General features: G+C 40.4%; 1 protein-coding gene across 1 annotated transcript in view; it reads left to right on the forward strand.

Annotated features, from left to right (window-relative positions):
* Positions 1 to 19178, forward strand: part of Prkg2 (protein kinase cGMP-dependent 2) — a 93671-nt gene that overhangs the window by 12785 nt on the left and 61708 nt on the right. Inside the window, exons 2-3 of the mRNA XM_052198536.1 lie at positions 13416 to 13582; positions 16659 to 16772. Coding sequence (XP_052054496.1) covers positions 13416 to 13582; positions 16659 to 16772 — 281 coding nt within the window. The remainder of the gene's footprint in view (positions 1 to 13415; positions 13583 to 16658; positions 16773 to 19178) is intronic.

Below are 19178 nucleotides of genomic sequence, written 5' to 3' on the forward strand. Positions count from 1 at the left end.
TAGTTGAGCTGTGAAATACAATGCCATACAATGTTGGGTGTGGGCAGAGCTGGTGCTTGTGAAAAAGACTTGGTGGGAAGAAAGCAGACAAGGGATACTGGCCAAACCTTGAGTAGAGAAGTTCACTAGCTAACGTGGCCATGAGGGGCTCTGACCAAACAAAGGAGAGCAAAGGCTCTAACATCCAGGATGTAGAAGGTGGCCTGAGATTCCCAGTAATGAGAACTGTGGGTGAACTTTGACAAATGGAATTTCCTGAGCCAACTTAGAAGCTGGGAGTTTATTGCTTTGAAGAATGTTGATTATATCGATTGGTGCCATAAACAGATTATGAAAGGTTGTGAGGTCCCCTCGGTTGGGTATGAGTTTGCGATCCTGCCCACTGGGAGAACTTTGGACAGAGCAGAATGTCTCAGGAATGTTCTGTGACTTCCAGAACCTTTGTTTCCAGGAAAATACATGCTGTAATCACTCCTGCTGCTGAATGCTGCTGCTGCAATGCATCAAGGCTTTGCTGCCACGCTATCAGACTTAGTGTGTAGACTATTTCCGTGGGACAGATGTGGGTGTCATGCCCTAATAGCGGTCAAGGAACCCACAATTCATAGAGTTAAGTAGCTGCCCCAAGGATGTGAAGTTGGGAGGCCACAGAGCTCCGATGTGACCGGTTTCTATTCCTGAGCCGCACACATTTTAAAATAATTTGGCAGCAGTATTGGTTCTGGGAGATGGTTCAGCGGCTAACGTACTTGCCTGGAAGGCATGGGGACATGAGTTCAGATCCCTAGAACCCAAATAACAAGCCAGGTACAAGAATGTGCACCTGGAATCCCAACCCTGGGAGGCGGAGACAGAAGGACCCCAAGATCTTTCTTGTCAGCCAGTTTAGTCAATTGGGAAGCTCTAGGTTTACTGAGAGACCCACCCACCCCCAAATATAATAATGTGGAGAATAAGTGACGAAGACACTCAGAGATCTCTGACTTCCACATGTGCGTGGAATACCTTCTCACAATCCACACAGACTGCTTTCTCACTGAAGCACACAAATAAGGCGATCATATCCATGTAACCATCAACTATCACTTAAGAATGGAGTATTAGCAGAGGCTAGGAAGTGCCTTCCTCATCTCCCAACTTTATCTATTATCTACTTAAAAGTTATCCTCTATGCTATTCTTACCACAAATTTTACATGTTTTAATAAATTACTCTAATGCAGCCACGGATCACAACCCTACAGGCTCTAAAGATTGTCTTTATATAGCAAAACTAGTTTATGTTATACTATCTAGTGGTGATTTAGAATTACCATCACTATGCAGTATTTACTGTGTGACCATAGAGCGGACTAAATCTCTACCGGACCTTGGGCCTTTAATGCACATGAATGTTGCTGCCGTGTCTTTCAGTGCATGGATGTGTGATGTATAGTGGATATGAACCGAGAAATGAATAGCTTGGCAGTATGGCATTTCTAAATTGAAATTTAGCATAGACAGCCAGTTTTCTAAAGAGGCTAAACTAACTGATCCTCCTCCAGCAGTGTAAGGGAATATTATCTTTCTTCACAGTCTCTGCAGTACTTGGTATCATTAGCAATTTTCACCTGACTCGTTCTGCTGAATTTATTGTAATATTCCATTGTGGCTTCAGTGTGCTTTTCTTTCCCAATTAAAACTGATGAGTGTTTTCTGATATATTTTCCACTGGTGTGTGTTTTGTGACCCATCATAGCACGGCACTGCAGCTATTACCTGTTATCATGCATTTCCACACATCCAGGCTGATTCCTCGACTTTGAGATTTATGCCAAAGGTCTTTTTGTCCATCTTCATTCCACTAACGTATTGATTATTTTGGTATATAGTAATTATTAACATAATGTTCCATCTTCTTTAATTTTCTGAGACCATTTAGCCTTTTTATAACTATAGGAATTTTAGAATCAGCTTCTCAGTTTCAAAAATAAAAAAAAAAAAGACTATTAGAATTTTATCAACTAGAAAATATTTGACATCATTAAACATTTCCTGTCAGGGATCAGGAAGACAGATCAGTGAATAAAAGCACTTGATCCAACACCTACTGACTTGAATCTGATCTCTACATTTGCCCACATAAAGACAGAAGGAGAGACAGTCATACAGAATTGTCCTCTGATCTCCACATGGGTGACACGCACATTTAATAAAATATCATTTTAAAATTCAGTTTTTCTAAATCAAAAGCCTCAATATATTCCTCTACTTTTAATATTTATCCTTCCTTCTTCTGCCACTTCTCTCTTGGAAAGAGCAACATCTTCTCTGGAATTCATTGGGAAATGGGGAAAAGTAGAGCACTCTTTGTGTTTGTGCGTATTGTGAAGCCTTTGATAACATACCTCAGAGCTAGAACTCAAGATAAGTGCCAAGCCTGCTGCGCCAGGCTGCGCACACATGACTTCCTCCGTGACCAGGGCCCTCGAGGTGGTCCTTGCTTCCAACTGCAGATCGTTTTTATTTTGATTCTTTGTCAGTTTTCTAATCATGTCTTTATTTACTTCTTTAACACTCAAGCCCCAAACCTTTTTAGAAAAAACAGAAGTAAGCAAGTCCATATTATTTCCCTTTAATGTATACATCTTACATTATGTAGTGAGTGCTATGCAAATTATGATTGTTTATATACATATATATACATGCATACACACACATATAGATGATTTGTGTCTAGTTTTGTAATTGTTCTTTCAGCCTCATTGAAATTTGTATTTTGGGTTTTTTTTTTGCCTTTACTAAAATAGATTTTTTTTCTCATATAATAAATCCTGATTTTGGTTTCCCCTTCCACTACTCTCCCTACAGCGTGTGCTGTTTGGGGGTTTCAATGGAAACTCTTTGACCAACAAATTAGATGTAACCCATTCCCGGTGCTGGATGCTTTAATTGGTGACAAGAAATGTCTGGTTGGACACTGTCTCCTCCATTGTTTGGTGATTTCACTTAGATCACCTTCATGCGTATATATTTCAAGAGGCTTCTACTGATAAGGTTCCATTCTGCACCTTGCATGGCACTAATTTTTAGCTGTGTCTTCCTGTATTGTCTTCTCTGTCCTCTGTCCTTCCCTCTCCACCTGACTCTCCCTTTCCAGTGCTCCCCACCCCAGTACATCCTCAACTATCTGTTCCACATCATATTCTTAGCACAATCTAGCCATTCTCCCAACTCCTACTTCCCTACTCTATGCCTATCCTCTGTGGTTCTATGTACTGCCGATTGGTTATCATTGACTTAAGAGCTAATGTCCACATATAAGCAAACATACCCTTTTGTCTTTCCCAGTCTGTGTTATCTCACTCGGGATGCAATCTTTTTTAATAGCTGAATAATACTCCATTGTGTAAGTGTACCACATTTTCTTTATCCATGTTTTTCTGCTGTGGGACATCTGGGTTGTTTCCAGTTTCTGGAGATTATGAATAGAGTCACAGTGAACATGGTTAAGCAAGTGTCCTTGTGGAGGAATGAAGCATCCATGGGTTTATGCCCAAGAGTGGTACAGCTTGGTCTTGAGGTAGATTGGTTCCCATCTTTCTGAGGAACTGCATGGTGATTTCCACAGTGGCTGTACAAATTTGTGCTTCCACCAGCAATAGCTGAATGCTCTTCACATCCTCGTCAGCATGAGCTGTCGTTTGTTTTCTTGTTTTGTTTTGTTTTTTTCCATCATCAACATTATGATAGGTATAAGATGAAATCTCAAAGTAGCTTTTATTGGCATTTCCCTGATGACTAAGGATAATGATGGTCATTTTAAGTGTTTCTCAGCCATTTTAGTTTCCTCTTTTGAGAGTTCTCCTTTTTTAGCCTTGTACTCCAAATTTTAATGGGATTATTTATTTTCTTGATGTGCAGTTTTTTTTCCCGTTTTTGATATACTTTCAATATTAGCCCTCTATTGGATGTGTACCTGGTTAAACTCTTTTACGATTCTGAAAGCTGCTGCTTTCAGACAAATGACAGTGTCCCTCGCTGGGCAGAAACGTAACCCACAAGATCACGTTTATTAATTGTTGATCTTAGTGCTTATAGTATCAGTGTTCTGTTCAGAGAGCCTTCTCCTGGGCCAGTGAGTTTCAGGCTCTTCTCCACTTTCTCTTTTATCAGGTCCAGCATATCTGGTTTTATGTCGAGGACTTTGATCCATTTGGAGTAGAGTTCTGTGCAAAGTGATAAGTATGGATCTATTTCGATTCATCTTCATGCAACCATCCAGTTTTATTAGCACTATGTGTTCAAGATACTATCATTTTTCCCCAGCATGTATTTCTGGCTCTTTCTTTAATCAAAAAATCAGGTGTCCATGGGTGTGTGGATCTTCATTTCAATTCCATTGATCAACATATCTGTTTTTGAGCCATTACCATTTTTTTTAAACTATAGCTCTGTAGTACAACTTGAGGTCAGGGATGGGTCTACCACCAGCACCTCCTTTGTTATTCGGGATTGTTTTGGGTATTGTGGGATTTCTTTGTTTCATATGATGCTGAATATTGTCCTTTTAAGTTTGTGTAGAATTGTATTGGGATTTTGATGGGGATTGCATTGAACCTGTAACTTGCTTTTGGTAAGATGGCCAATTTTAACCGTTTTAATCCTGCTGGTCCATAGCATGAGAGATCTTTACATCCTTTGAAATCTTCTCCATTGTCTTTCTTTCTTCTGTCCATGTAGTGTTTTGATTACTGTGTGCCAAGGGAATTTCTTTCTGGTCCAGTGTATGATGTGTTCTTTACACTTCTTGTATCTTGATAGGAACCTGCTTCTTTACATTAGGGAAATGTTTTTTATGATTTTGTTGAAAATGTTTTCTGTGCCTTTGACCTGAGTTTCTTCTCCTTCCTCTAATCCTATTATACTTAGATTTGGTCTTTCTATAGTATCCCAGATTTCCTGGATATTATGTGAAGAGTTGTTTGTTTGTTTAGATGCCACACCTTCTTTGACTGAGATATTCATTTCTTTCAGTGTGTCTTCAATGCCTGAGATTCTCTCCTCCATCTCTTGTGTTCCATTGCCAATGCTTGCCTCTGAGTTCCTGCTCGAGTTCCTAACATTTTCATTTCTAGATTCCTCTCTGCTTGGGTTTCTTTATTGATTCTGTTTCCACTTTCTGGTCTTAAACTGTTTTATTCATTTTCTTCCGCTGTTTGTGTTTTCAAAGATTTCTTTCTGGGATTTAAGGACCTCCTATCATATCCCTAAAAACTATTTGAAAGTTTTCTGTCCTATACTTTAGCTATGTTGCAATTCTTAGGGTCTACTGTGATAGGCTGCTGAGCTCGAGTGAAGAAATGCTGTCCTGGCAATGATTGATCATGTCTTTATGATGACATCTAGGCCTCTGGGTTTGGGATGATTGTGATTCTAGATGCCAATATCTGCTCTTTGTTGGGTGGGTGCTTTGTTCCTTGGTTTCTGTTTCCTCTCTGGGTCTTAGGAGGGTTTGTTGACTGTGTGCTGCCTGGTATGGAAATTCTTCTGGGATCCTGATGAGTGTGACCATTGGAGGTTTGGGGAAAAATGTTTCTAGGTATTAAGACTTGATACTTAGGGATGGGGATTGGCTAGAGGGGGATCTGAGTAGGTCCACAAGAGGGAAAAAAAGCAGAAGATGGCACCAGAATCTGTTTGGTCCCTTGTAAATCTGAGCAGAGAGTAAGGGGATATCACAATAGGTAGTCTGCTACAGAGCTTGGCATTGTGCTGGGGGATTGGATATGGAGGAGAGGAAGAAGCTTGCCTTCGCCTTCTCTGGTCTACTCTGGTCTCAGGCATGTTTGACTGATGGGTTCCCAGGGAATGTCTGCTGGATCGAGGGCTTCGGTAAGGCAATGAGTGGGAGGGGAAGGTCTGTGTGATGGGCCCTGGAGATGAGGTGGAGAAGGAGGGGAGGCTGCAGCAGCTGGCCTGCTACTGAGGTGGAGGTAACTGGGGAATTGGGTTTGGAAACAAGGAGGGAGGAGATCTGTAGTCAGCCTACTGCTTCTCTGGGCCCAATGTTCTCTTTCCCTTAATATGTAGTAGTTTCCTGTGTGGAGGAATTATCTATGTTAGATATAAACCAACTAGCTGATGATTTAAGTTCTATTGTCAATGATGCCATCTACAATTTTTAATTAATTGTTTGAATATTCAGAGGTTATAGAATATAATTGAATGTATACCTTGCTTTGGTATGAAGCCAGAGACTGTTCAGAGCTTTGCTAATTTTGAGAGGTTTCCTTCATTTTTCACAACCACAACCATGACTTTCAGAATGAATGACAGTTTACTTTCTTCTTCTGCTGTGTCTACATCTTTAATGTTCTTCTTCTGTTTATCTTTATTTCAAAACAGTAATTTATTTTATGTATGTATATGAATACACTATAGCTGTCTTCTGACACACCAGAAAAGGACATTGGGTCCCATTATAGATGGTTGTGAGCCACCACGTGGCTGCTGGGAGTTGGACTCTGGACCTCTGGAAAAGCAGTCAGTGCTCTTAACCATCTCTCTGAGCCATCTCTCCAGCCCTTGTAAAATTTACTCGAATGTCCAGTTCCTGTTAGACTTAGTGTCCCATTGCTGACTGAGAGGTGGAGCCTTTCAACCACCACCATCTAGTGCTCTGTTTCCTGAAATTTTGAGCAACCTCCCAAAGTTCCACAGTCTAATACAACGTTTTCTGTTGTTAGATGTTTCTAACAACATCCCTTCAGCTTAGAAACGGTTTTCCGGCTTTATTTATCAATAGGCTCAAGATTTCTGCCCCTTCTCAGTTTGCTGAGAACAGTTTTAAATGTAAAAATAATTACAGGTGTTTATTAATTTTATCAATGCTTAAAGAAATCTCATTAGATTTTTGTTCTTTGTTCCTTTGATGTGGTTAATTGCTTTCATTTTCTTAAGATGGAGTCACCCCTGTAGCTCTGACTGGTCTCAGAGCTTTTCTTCCTTGGGTTATTAATATTATTCTTATATCAGACTCTCTAGTCCTAAAATGAGTTGTGTAAATTATCTCCTGTTTGCTGGGGAAAATTTGTGTGATTATTCTTTCTTCCAATATCTGGGAGTTTTAATGGTAGTTACTGGAATCAAGAATTTTGAGGAGGTAGCTTTTAATTTTGCATTCCATTTCTTTATTATTGAATTTTCTGTCTCTTGTTGTATCATACTTTGGGGATTTTAAAAATTATTATTTCATATGACGTTTCCCAAGTAATTCTGGGTATCATCCAGTTATTTTTCTCATGCCTACAGTCCAGGAAGGGATGTTTCTCATTTTCTGGGCTAGCTACATCTCTTCTGAGGCCGCCATCTTGCCAGGAACTTAGCCATTTCACCTGCTCATTAGCCTAATAACAGATGTTTGTATGGCTTGCTGACTTACCTCACTGGATAGTCCCTTCTCTTTCCCTCCCTCCCTCTGCCTCCCTCTTCCTCTTCCTCCCCCACCTCTGTCAATTTGCTTTTTTTTTTTTTTTTGCTACCTTCTCCTTTCTCAGGGTTGTGTGTGTGAAGCATTAGGGGGTCTCACTTTGTAAGATCAATATGATTTGAATGGATGTCCTTCTGCCTCAGCTTCCAGAGTACTGGGATTACAGACAGGCACCCTGGCCCTTGTACAATTTTCTTAGAGGTGGAGACAACTCATTTATAATCTCTATTCTTTTCTATTTCATACCTACTTCAATCTAAAGGTTTCTATCTATGCTCCATTTTAACTGAGTTCCTTATGATCTAACATAGTGTCAGTGGCATATTTAAACTGTGCTGCTCAAATCTCACACATGTGAGGGTTTTTGTGGCTTTTTGGTTTTCAGTTTCTGTGTAGTCTACAGGATTTGTAGAAGAGACTCTGTTGTTTCAGTCCTTTGAAATGTGTGGAAGCTTTATGCTCCCCGCCCCTCCATGGTTTCACATGTGATCAATCTTTGTGAAGGTACCTGTGCACTGGAAAGGATATTTTAATTTGAATGTAGAGTTAAAATATCAACTGACTCTAGAGCTTGAGTAAACTTTGAGAACCAATGGCTTGGATTTGGCTTCTAACCACTCTGTCTACCTAGTTTGTTTTGAGAGACTTGTGTTAAAATAACCAAAGGTTATCGTGGGACTTTTGTCAGCTTCTGTTTCAACTGTTGTTGCCATTTTATACACTTTGATACAGTCTTCCTAGGTGCATGCCTCTTTAGCATATAGACTGGTTCCTGCGCAGCAGGGGTTCTGCTTAACTGGGACCAGCACGTCAAGTAGCTTACCATTTCCTATCCCATCATCGTGAAGCATTTGTTGTCCATGTAACAAGCGGGGTATTGTGGTTTTGCTATCAATTTTACCATCCTGTCTTCTCACTGAAATATTTGTTACACCGGTACTTAATGTAATTATACAGCCGTTGGTTTAAACCTAATATGTTACCATGTGTTAACCTGCTGTCTCTTCTTGTCATTTCCTTAAGCCGATTAGCTATGCATTTTATTGCATTATTTTTAGCATTTTATTTGAATATCCTCTGATTAATCTTGTAACAAATGTTCTACATTATAGCATGCCTGAGCAATTTATAAATGTTCCACATTTCACTTTTATTAATTTCTGGACCTTCTATTATGTTAACTCCACTTATTCTCTGTCTCCTTCATGTCTTGCTTGTCTCTTACATTTGTTTATTTGGCATTTTATGCTGCCCGAGGTATCACTCTTTTATAAAGACAGCCCTTCTTTAGTCATCTGCACGTGTGCCTGCTCTGAGGATCTTCCTCTGTAACATCTGCCGGTTCTCATGGGGATCCCATCCATCGTATCTGAGCCGTCCACTATCACATGCCTGCGGCCAGTGGGAAAATATTTTCAAAATGTGTTCATTTCTCTTTCCTTCTTGAAGGCTGTTTTTAGGGCAGCGAGGCTGAATGGGCTCTGTGGGGGCATTCGGGAGACTTTCTGTTGTGTTCTGACTTCCATTATTTCTGCTGAAGAGTAAATTAGTCCCATTGATGGTCATTTGAAGGTTACGTGTCTCTTATGTCTGTCTGCTTTTTATTTTCCCTTCTCTTCTGATTGTATTTTGTTTTTAGAAATTCAATTTTGATGGGTCTAGATATAATTTTAATTTAAATTGTATTATTATTATTCTAAGTGTGTGTGTGTGTGTGTGTGTGTGTGATGTATGTGAATATATGTGCTATGTGCATGCCATAGCTTGGATGTGCAAATCATAAGACAACATTCAGGGCCAGTTCTCTGCTTCCACAGTGGGTTCTAGCAATTAAACTCAGTGCTTTTACCCACTTTCTATCTATCTCCCAGCCTGGACATATTGTTAACTGTATTTGGTCTGGGGTTTATAGCGCATCTTTTCTGTAGTTTGATGTCTTTTCATTGATCTAATGACAGTACCAAATATGATTGCTGAAGTTGACCATGCTGGCGAGTTTTATGTCAGCCAGGCACAAGCCAGAGCCACCGGGAAGGGGGCATCTCAACCGAGAAAACGCTGCAAGCAAATTGGTCTGTAGGCAAGCTTGGGGTGCATTTTCTTAATTAGTGATTGGTTTTGGAGGGCTTAGCTCACTGTGAACTGTGCCACCCTGGGCACATGTCCTGGGTTCTATGAGAAAGCAGGCTGAACAAGCCATGGGGAAAAGCCTATAAGCAACACCGTCCATGCTCACTATAGCAGTTTCTGCTTCTACGTTTCTGCCTTGAGCTTTTACCTGACTTCCTTGAATGACAGACTATAGACTATACAAAAAACAACCCCCCCCCACCGTGATTTTGGACATGGTGTTTTATCTCAGCAATAGAAACTCAACTAATACATTGAGTTTCTATGTCTATAACAAATACACATGAGATAAACAGATTAGAGGAGAAAAAGTTGATTTTATTCAGTGTAAGAAGTTTCAGTCAATGCCTAGCTGACTCGGTTTCTTCCCAGTAGCCAGTGAGAGAAAACATAATGGGGGCGGGGCAGGGGGTGGCAAAGGTTGTGGTGCAGCAAAGTTTCCTATCTCACGGTAGATGTGAAGCTTATACAGTGAGACTTGTCCTGTGGAGTCTCTGTTCTGTTAACATGTCTCTGCTACTCTCAATAGCTGAATCTATCATCTGTCTGTCTGTCTGTCTGTGTGTCTGTCTGTCATCACCTATCATCTGTCACATCTTTTGTTCATGCTTTGTGGGATCAGAGAAAGTTGTGCTGATAATTAGCGGGTCTACCACAGTTGAACACTAAATTGAAAAAGTTTGAATCCATGAGTGTGTGTAATGTTTGTGTGTGTGTGTGTGTGTATGTGCAGATAATCACAAGCCAGTGTTAGGTGGCCTCATCGGTTGCTCTCCACTTTTTTTTTTATGTATTCATTTAGAGACAGGGTCTCTTCTGAACCTGGAGCTCATCAATTTATTTGGTTAGGTCTGCCTATCTCCATCCTGGTACTGTGGTTAAGGACACATGCTAAGCCACCCGGGTATTCCATAGTTGGTAGGATCTGAACTCAGAACTGTATATTTTGCACAATAAATAGATTACCAAGTGCACCGTCTCTCCATATTCTGTTTGTATTTTTTATTATTTAATTTTAGTTTTTTACTTATTCCCTTTATATCCTGCTCACTGCTCCCCTCCTGGTCATCCCTTCCAAAATCTGCCCCCCCCTTCCCTTCTCCTCTGTCCCTTGGCTATCCCCAACATAGGCACTTCAAGTCTCTGAGGGACTAGGTGCTTTCTATCACACTGAAGTCAGATAAGGCAGCCCAGCTAGAAAGCCCATGTATAGGCAAGAGCTTTTGGATAGCCCCCACTCCAGGTGTTCAGGACCCACATGAAGACAAAGCTATTTGTATTCTTAATGGCTGCTATATGTGTCCTGTGTAAGTGCTTGAAAAAAAATTTGTCCAATGTAGTTTGCATGAATACAAGTATCTTGGGAGTAGGAAGGAAGATTTGTGTGAACTGTGTGACAGCTCAGGATCTGGAAGGGTCTTTGGGTTGATGGATAAGATGTAAGTAGCTTGAGAAGAAACTAAGCCAAGCCAGAGGCAACACTGACAGAAATAGAAGACAATAACACTGACTTTCTTCATAAAAGGATTTGTGTAAGTGTTGTTCCTAAGAACACATGTTGGAGAGCTGGGGTGTGTGGGCACAGAGGAAACCTAAGTGAGACATCTACACGAGCATAGGAAGTCCATTGGCGCCGGAGCTTTTGTATATTGTTCATATCTTGTACTTGAGGCAAAAACTCTGCCTGACAAAAGTATGCCCTCCATATGCATTAGTTGAGGGCTACTTTATGAGCACATTTATTTATTTATGTTAGTGGACAGAGGAGAATCTGGAATAAAGGAAAACATACAATCACTTTTTTCCTAGCAAGATTAATTTCATAATATAGTACAGGGTGATCTGAAAGGAAAGGCCCCAAGTAGCTTACAGCTTAGTACAGAAGCTGTTAACTTTATAGTCCAGAACTATACATTGTTTTTATGCTATGGTGACATCATTGAAATTAAAAATAAAAGAAGACAACAGTAATTCTTTTGTGAAGAGAATAGACACATCTAGATACTCATTAATAAATGAATGGGTGAGAATTTAGTATACATATTATATACATATATACATATTATACATACATATTATATATGTCACATTAACATATTAACATACAATATACAGATATTATATATTAGAATATTCTTCAGCTTTAAAGAAAAGAGGGAATCACAAACTTAGTAGGAAATGGAAGGACATGATGTAGAATATTTAGCAAGGTCACCCAATCCCCCAAAGAAAAATAACTTACATATTCTCCCTCAACCGTGAATCATACTATAATGTGTGCATGTGTGTATATGAGCAAATATGTATATAGCTACAGTGAAGTGCTTCGAAGGAAAAGCTAGAAAGGGTCATAGTAGTTGTTGAGGAAGAATAGTATGCAGATAAATGACACAGGAGTCACGAAAGAGGCTGCCAAGCTAATTGTTTTTCTAGTTTCAACTCTTGACTTGGTTTCCATGTTGGATTAGTGCTCCCGAAGGCATGGAGCTCTAAGGAAGCTCCGTGGCTTCAGAATGACTGTTCTAACTGTAGACAAGCCAACAACATGGATAGAGTTTGGATCTGGGTGAGTGTTCGCTTGAATGTACTTTTATCGTAGCTGCATGATGCTTACATTTGTGACAAATGAAGTCAGTCTTATAGTTACAATAGAATTGACAAAATTCTGTGGTGGTTTAGATGAAAGAGGGTGTTCTTAAGGTGGCCTCTGGGCCTGGATGGCTCTGAGGATAGAGAAGATGCTTTAAGGAGGAAGGGGCTCCTACCAAAGAACAATGATTTGATGAGGTCATCAGGGAAGTTACTCATCTCAGGAAGTCTTTAGCTTGTGTTTGAAAACCATTTGTATAGGAAAAGGCTACGCATTTCCTAATAGAAATAAGCTACTGTTAAAGGGCCTTTGAATGACTGTTGCAGGGGAATGAAAGGCCATTAAAAATCACACTGACAGCAAATGGAGTAGGTAAAAATTCCCACAGCTCATGAAGCATCCTTTTCCCCAGCTCAGTACTTTGTAACATCTGAGACAGAGTATGTTAATTAGAACATTTGAAACACATGGCAATTGAGTAACTATTTTGAGCTGCAGCTTTTGTTAACAGAAGGCAGAGGATTCTAGGATTGTCAATAAGTAAGACTTCAATTTGAGCAGTGAAAAAGAGTGTAGCATTGGAAACGAAGTTTTTGCCCAGTCTAGTCACGCCTAGAAAAACATCCTCAAGCAAATCCTGACTTCCACCCCCTCCAACCCATGTCAGTCAAACCTAAGGAGCCAGCTTTTGTCTTAGGTAATGAGATGGAATGGAAGTATCATAGATGGCAGAATAACAAACTCAGATACAAAGTTAGGAAGAATAAATTTCTTCCTCCCTTTTATTCTTCTTCATAAACATGGGAATAGTAACTATCTTAAAGAATATAGACCTAAATAAGATATAAAAGAACACTATCGCTGGCCCTGTGTGTGCATAAGTGCATCAATGGAGGGATCTGTAATCTCAAATATGACTAGTTCCTGCTTTCCAGATGCGCTTCCATGACAACTGCATGGCATGGGGAATTTTCCATTGAGAGACAGGATTGTAAGTGGTAATTAATTTGCTATTAGGACTATCAAAAATATTCAAGATATTTTAAAGAGTTTGGCACATAATATATCAGTGAAGTTTTAAGTAAGACCAAGAAACAAATATGTCCTTGCAAAAACTTATAAGCATGTCAATTTGAAGATCATCCTATCAGAGTACAGGATGAAGCAAAACCTTTGTGTTTCCTTCAGATGTAATGATCATCCATTTTCTGTTATTGTACAACAGTGAGAAAAAGCTCATCACAGATGCCTTGAATAAGAACCAGTTTCTGAAGCGATTGGATCCCCAACAGATCAAAGACATGGTGGAATGCATGTATGGGAGAAACTATCAACAGGGCAGCTACATCATTAAGCAGGGGGAACCTGGAAACCATATCTTTGTGCTGGCTGGTGAGTTTCATAGGTTTATTTTGAGTTTCCACATCATAATCAAAAAACCATATGACATGTTTTTGGTTATTTTAGCTGTTTTGTGAACATTTTTTTTAAAAAAACAAAACCAAACCAAACCAAAGTTGCTCTGTTTGTAGAAAATAAACAGATTGTGCGTGATGAGGACATTGATGATGCGGTCACAGTAGTGGCTGATATCCACGGAAGGTGCTGTGTAGATCTTGTCTCCCATTGAGCACTTGATAGAGAGGTCTCATTTCATCTCTTATCCATCCTGTAGCAGCAAGCACAGTTCATTTCGTGTCATCAGTGAAATCGACATCCCATCCCACGGAGGTTAAATCACATATCCATTGCACAGAAATGGAAAGTGTGAAGCACAGGCAGGAAACCAGACTCAAAGTTCCACACTCTTAGTCAGAATGCTGCTTACTGAAAAGCTTTTGTTCACAATGTAGCTGTTCATGATGACACTTTTGACACTGTTACCAAGGAGAGTTCATTTTTGTGGTTTTGGAAGTCACTTTGATTGTAGACCAATGTTTTTAAAGGATAATTTAAGTTTCTTTCTAACAAACAAATCAAATCAAATGCCCTACCTATTAAACTATTGTGTGTACAGCCATTTAGTTTCTATGCTTTATGATACACACATGGTTGGGAAATGTACTGGCTGGTTTTGTGTGTCAACTTGACACAGGCTGGAGTTATCACAGAGAAAGGAGCCTCAGTTGGGGAAGTGTCTCCAGGGCACTTTCTCAATTAGTGATCAAGTGGGCATTTTCTCAATTAGTGATCAAGTGGGGAGGGCCCCTTGTGGGTGGTACTATCTCTGGGCAGTCTCGGGTTCTATAAGAAAGCAAACTGAGCAAGGCAGAAGAAGCAAGCCAGTAAGAAACATCTCTCCATGGCCTCTGCTTCCTGGCCTTCTTGAGTTCCAGTTCTGACTGCCTTTAGTGATGAACAGCAATGTGGAAGTGTAAGCTCAATAAACCCTTTCCTCCCCAACTTGCTTCTTGGTCAATGATGTTTGTGCAGGAACAGAAACCCTGACTAAGACAGGAGACAGTAACAACCTATTGATGAATCTTAAATAGTTGCTAATTAAATATAAAGAAGTAAGACATTACCTGGATAGGGATTAAGGTGATTGAATGTTATGTAAAATTCTGAATTGCCTCAACTTTTTGAGTCTTAGGCAAGAAAATTAAATTCCTCACCCAGGTAGCATGGCATCCTGATTGATGCTGTGAACTTCTACCGTGCATTGTGGGTCCCAATAATCTAAGCAACCAAGCAATATGACTTCTCCTGTTTCCTGCAGCCTTAGAAGCTGCCTAACTAAGCAAATTAATGTGCTTGTATTTTCCTGCTTATAACACTTCAGGGATTGTTCTTTCGTATATGGATTCTAAAAGCCTATCAGTTTTTAAAATTATTTGTGCATTATTTGTTATATAATCTTTAAAGGTAATTTCAAAAAGATTCTGTCATGCCAGAGTGATCATTCTACCCCTGTGGTGAGTTATAGTCTTAATTTAGCCAGCCTTCGATTTTTACAGGGTGGGTGACCCACAGTAAGACTTTCTTCTTACAACTTTTTTTCTTGGCCATTTCACATCTATTTTAGCATCACGAGAGAATTTTGGCAGGAGAAGACAGGTCATTAAGTCAACAAATATTTATGGAACCTGCTAAGAGAGCACAAGAAACACATGCCAACCTCATCGAGTTCCTTGCCAGTGACTCTGATGAAAGGCTTGTGGAAAGAAGAGGTTAGACAGGAGTCAGCAATACCACAGCTGTTGAGATCAGGCATACGACATACATGGAAGTGAAGACTGAAGGCTTTCTTATTTGAATTAATTATGGTGGCATCTAAGGACTGAGTTGCCTGGCTTAATTATCTGCCTGAACAAATTAATTTGATAATTAGAATTCTCCCCTTTATAAGATACAGCCTGAATAGCAAATAGTACAGCACAGTTCGCTTAAACTCTTGGTATTCCATATAATTCTTCAAAATGACTCAAATCCTATGAGCCATAACCAATTAAAGAAAGAACCTGGATATGTATTAGGATCTAGGATATCAACCCCAAGTGGTTTGATGGAGTTAGAATTGGCTGTAATAAGAAATTATTAAACTGTATGTGTCATCTGTGGAATTTAGAACCAAAAGAAACAGATGTTTTTTTGTTCTTGTTAGAATATAATTCTAACCCAGTAAACATCTTTGCTTCCCTGGCCTGGAGCCTGTAATGGTTCCTGGCATAATGTCGATTCTCATATCGGATTTGTTAAATTAAGTGGACGACACAGGGTGACATAGTGACTCAAGCTTTTGGGAACAGGACAAAGAAAGACTACCATTGCTTCCCCCAGATCTCTTCCTTTAAAACAGCAGACTTTTTAGATGAGGTTTTGCCTGAAGAGGCAAGAAATGGTTTCCAGGGCAAAACAACTGTAGGCAGTTTGTAGGCACTCTGCTTCCTCCACCTCAGCTTTGAGTAAATGTCGATGTCCAGGCAGGCACCAGGATGAGGGGTTCAGCAGCTAAGGACCATGAAGTCACTTATCTGAGGTTACACAACCAATAGCTAATGCAACCCAGATGTAGAACTAGGTGGCTTGTCCCAACAGCCAGGACATCATGGCTCTGACCAGTCTTCCTTCCCTCATGGCAAGAGCTGTGCAAGTGTTTTCAAGACACACTCTGATTGTTGGGATAAATGTTTTCCTGTGCCACATTTTTTCGTAGGGCGGACTGAATATTGTGAAAGTGTACATAACATCTAGCCTGCGTTAGCTACTGTTCCAAGCTCCCTACCTGGAGTAAATTACTTAATTCTCATGGTAAATGCACAAAATACCCATGATTCTCCCCACCATCCACGGTGGGTTCCTCAAAGTCAGTAACTGGCAGATTTGGTTTCAGGCCTGATCTTTTAACCACTCTGGTATAACTGGATTCCTACGAGGCTTAACTGCATGCTCTGCCTGCTTCTCTTCTTCTTTATGGAACCCAGGTGTCTTTTGATGATTTGTATTTTTCTCAAATTCTGTTTGATAGAGGGTAGACTAGAGGTATTCCAAGGAGAGAAATTGCTATCATCCATCCCCATGTGGACCACGTTTGGGGAACTGGCCATTTTGTACAACTGTACGCGGACTGCCTCTGTGAAAGGTAAGAGGAGACAAGCGGCCCAGAATCACCACTGCATCTAAGGTCGGCTCCTGGGCCGAGCTTGTGCTACTTTGTCTCTCATTGACCCCATAAACTCTTGCTGATAAAAATACAATTCCAACAAAAAGATTTATTATATGAGAGCTTTGATAGAACTTTTTCAAAAACTCAGGAAGACTTGTCCTAGGCTGGGGATAGCTCAGTAGGGAAAGCAATTCACTTGCCATCTGTAGAATCTATGTGAAGTGCCAGGGTGTTGGAAGAGATCTTTCAATCCCAGTGTTGGCAGGATAGAGACAGAGAGCTACCTGGCCTTTGTGGCTTTGTGCCAACCCAATTGGACTCAGAAGAGATAGGTGGAGTTATTGAGGATGACACCTAAGGCTGTCTTTGGGCCTCACAAACGCACATATGCGTATTCACACATGCCCCAGCACAGACGCTTGTACACACACATAAACACACAAGCACACACGTGTATGTGCACTAGGAAGGAAGAATGAAAGCTCTCAGATCCCTGTGTATGAGGGGTGGTATGAAGTTGATGCTTCCGTATTTGTTCAATTGCCACCTTACTGTTTATTATGTAACCCATTGCCTTGGACTCTTTTTGGACGTTTGCTTTCTAGTTTATTAAGTTTTTATAAACCAGAGATATTAAGGAAAGCAATAATATAAATATCGGCCTGGGTATGCTCTGGAGAAATTCTTGAATAATATTTAAATCACTCCTCTTAAAGATTCCCATTTTTGTTCTTTTTTTTTTTTTTTTTTTTATAGTACCCTTGAAGTAGACCTTCAGTCTGCTTAGATGTGCTGTGTCTCAGCATCAGGAATAAGGTCCCACAGGGTTATAAGGATTAAGACCACTGAGGTATAGAATGAAAATGCAGATTATGAGGTTCACCCCCAAACCTGAAGAATAACTGAACTGGGGTGGGGAGACATTTTTTTAAAAAGGAATATTGAGCGACTGACTCTATTTTACTCTGAAGTTTGGTAAACTATAGATTCACATTATTATTCTTTTTATTTTATTTTAAAAATCATTTCACTACTCTTATTTTTGAATTTTGAATTTTGAATTTTATTTTGCTTTATGTGTACAAATGTTTTCCCTGCATGCAGATATGGACACCATGTGCAGTCCCCTGTAACTGGGGTTGTGGAAGGTTGTGAGCTACCATGCAGGTACTGGGAATCGAACCTGGGTCCTTTGCAAGAGCAACAAGTGTTCTTAACCACAGAGTCATTTCTGCAACCTGTTTTTAAATCTTCCAACCATAATGAATCTAAACATCTTTTTTTTTCCAAGAAAATTTTTTTTCTTCCCTGTCAGTTTGGGTATTATGCTTGCTTTTAAAGTCTCCCACATAAAATTCTGTTGCCCGCAAATTTTCCTTCATCTTTAAAAATCATTTGTGTGCATTTTATACAAAAGTAACTGTAGAGATTCTTAGATGATACTGGCTTTTAGTCAGTGGTGTCTAAACATTGTAGAAAGACACACATTTGCACACATGCTCACAGAGACTTTTAGCTTCCAGTTACCTGCTTATGAACAAATTCTTTAGTGTTGAACCAGTTGCAGGCTGGCTGGCACGATTCAAGAACACACCCTAAGCAGAGACTGAAGAAAAGGCCATCCAGAGACTGTCCCGCCTGGGAATTCACCCCAGATACAGCCACCAAACCCGGACACTATTGTGGATGCTAAGAAAGGCTTGCCGAAACAAGCCTGATATGGCTGTCTCCTGAGAGGCCCTGCCAGAGCCTTACAAATACAGAGGCAGATGCTTGAAGCCAACCGTTGGCCTGAGCATGGGGTCCCCAATGGAGGAATTAGAGAAAGGACTGAAGGAGCTGAAGGGGTTTGCAACCCCATAGGAAGAACAACAATATCAACCAACCAGACCCTTCCCCCCACCCCCCACCCCCTATCCTCCTAACCTCCACCCCCCCTACCCCCCCACCCCCGAGTTCCCGGAGACTAATCCACCAACTAAGGAGTACACATGGCTCCAGCTGCATATGTAGCAGAGGATGGCCTTGTCAGGCATCAATGCGAGGAGAGGTCCTTGGTCCTATGAAGGAGCAATAGATACCCCAGTGTAGGGGAATTGAGACAAAAGTGGATGGGTGGGAGGGAGGAGAAACACCCTCATAGAAACAGGGGGAGGGGGGATAGGATAGGGGGTTTGTAGGAGGGAAACCCGGGGTAAGGGGATAACACTCGAAATGTAAATAAATTTAAAAAACAAAACAAGAACACACCCTGTGGTGTGGCAGATTCAGCGTACAATTAGAAAATGCAAACCTGCTACTTGAGTATCATCCCACCTAAAACATAATCAGAAAAGAAATCTCCTACCCACTTCCAAATCCTGGTAGACTTCAAAGCTGAAG

The sequence above is a fragment of the Apodemus sylvaticus genome, chromosome 11, assembly GCF_947179515.1.
Source record: "Apodemus sylvaticus chromosome 11, mApoSyl1.1, whole genome shotgun sequence".
Classification (NCBI taxonomy): Eukaryota; Metazoa; Chordata; class Mammalia; order Rodentia; family Muridae; genus Apodemus; species Apodemus sylvaticus.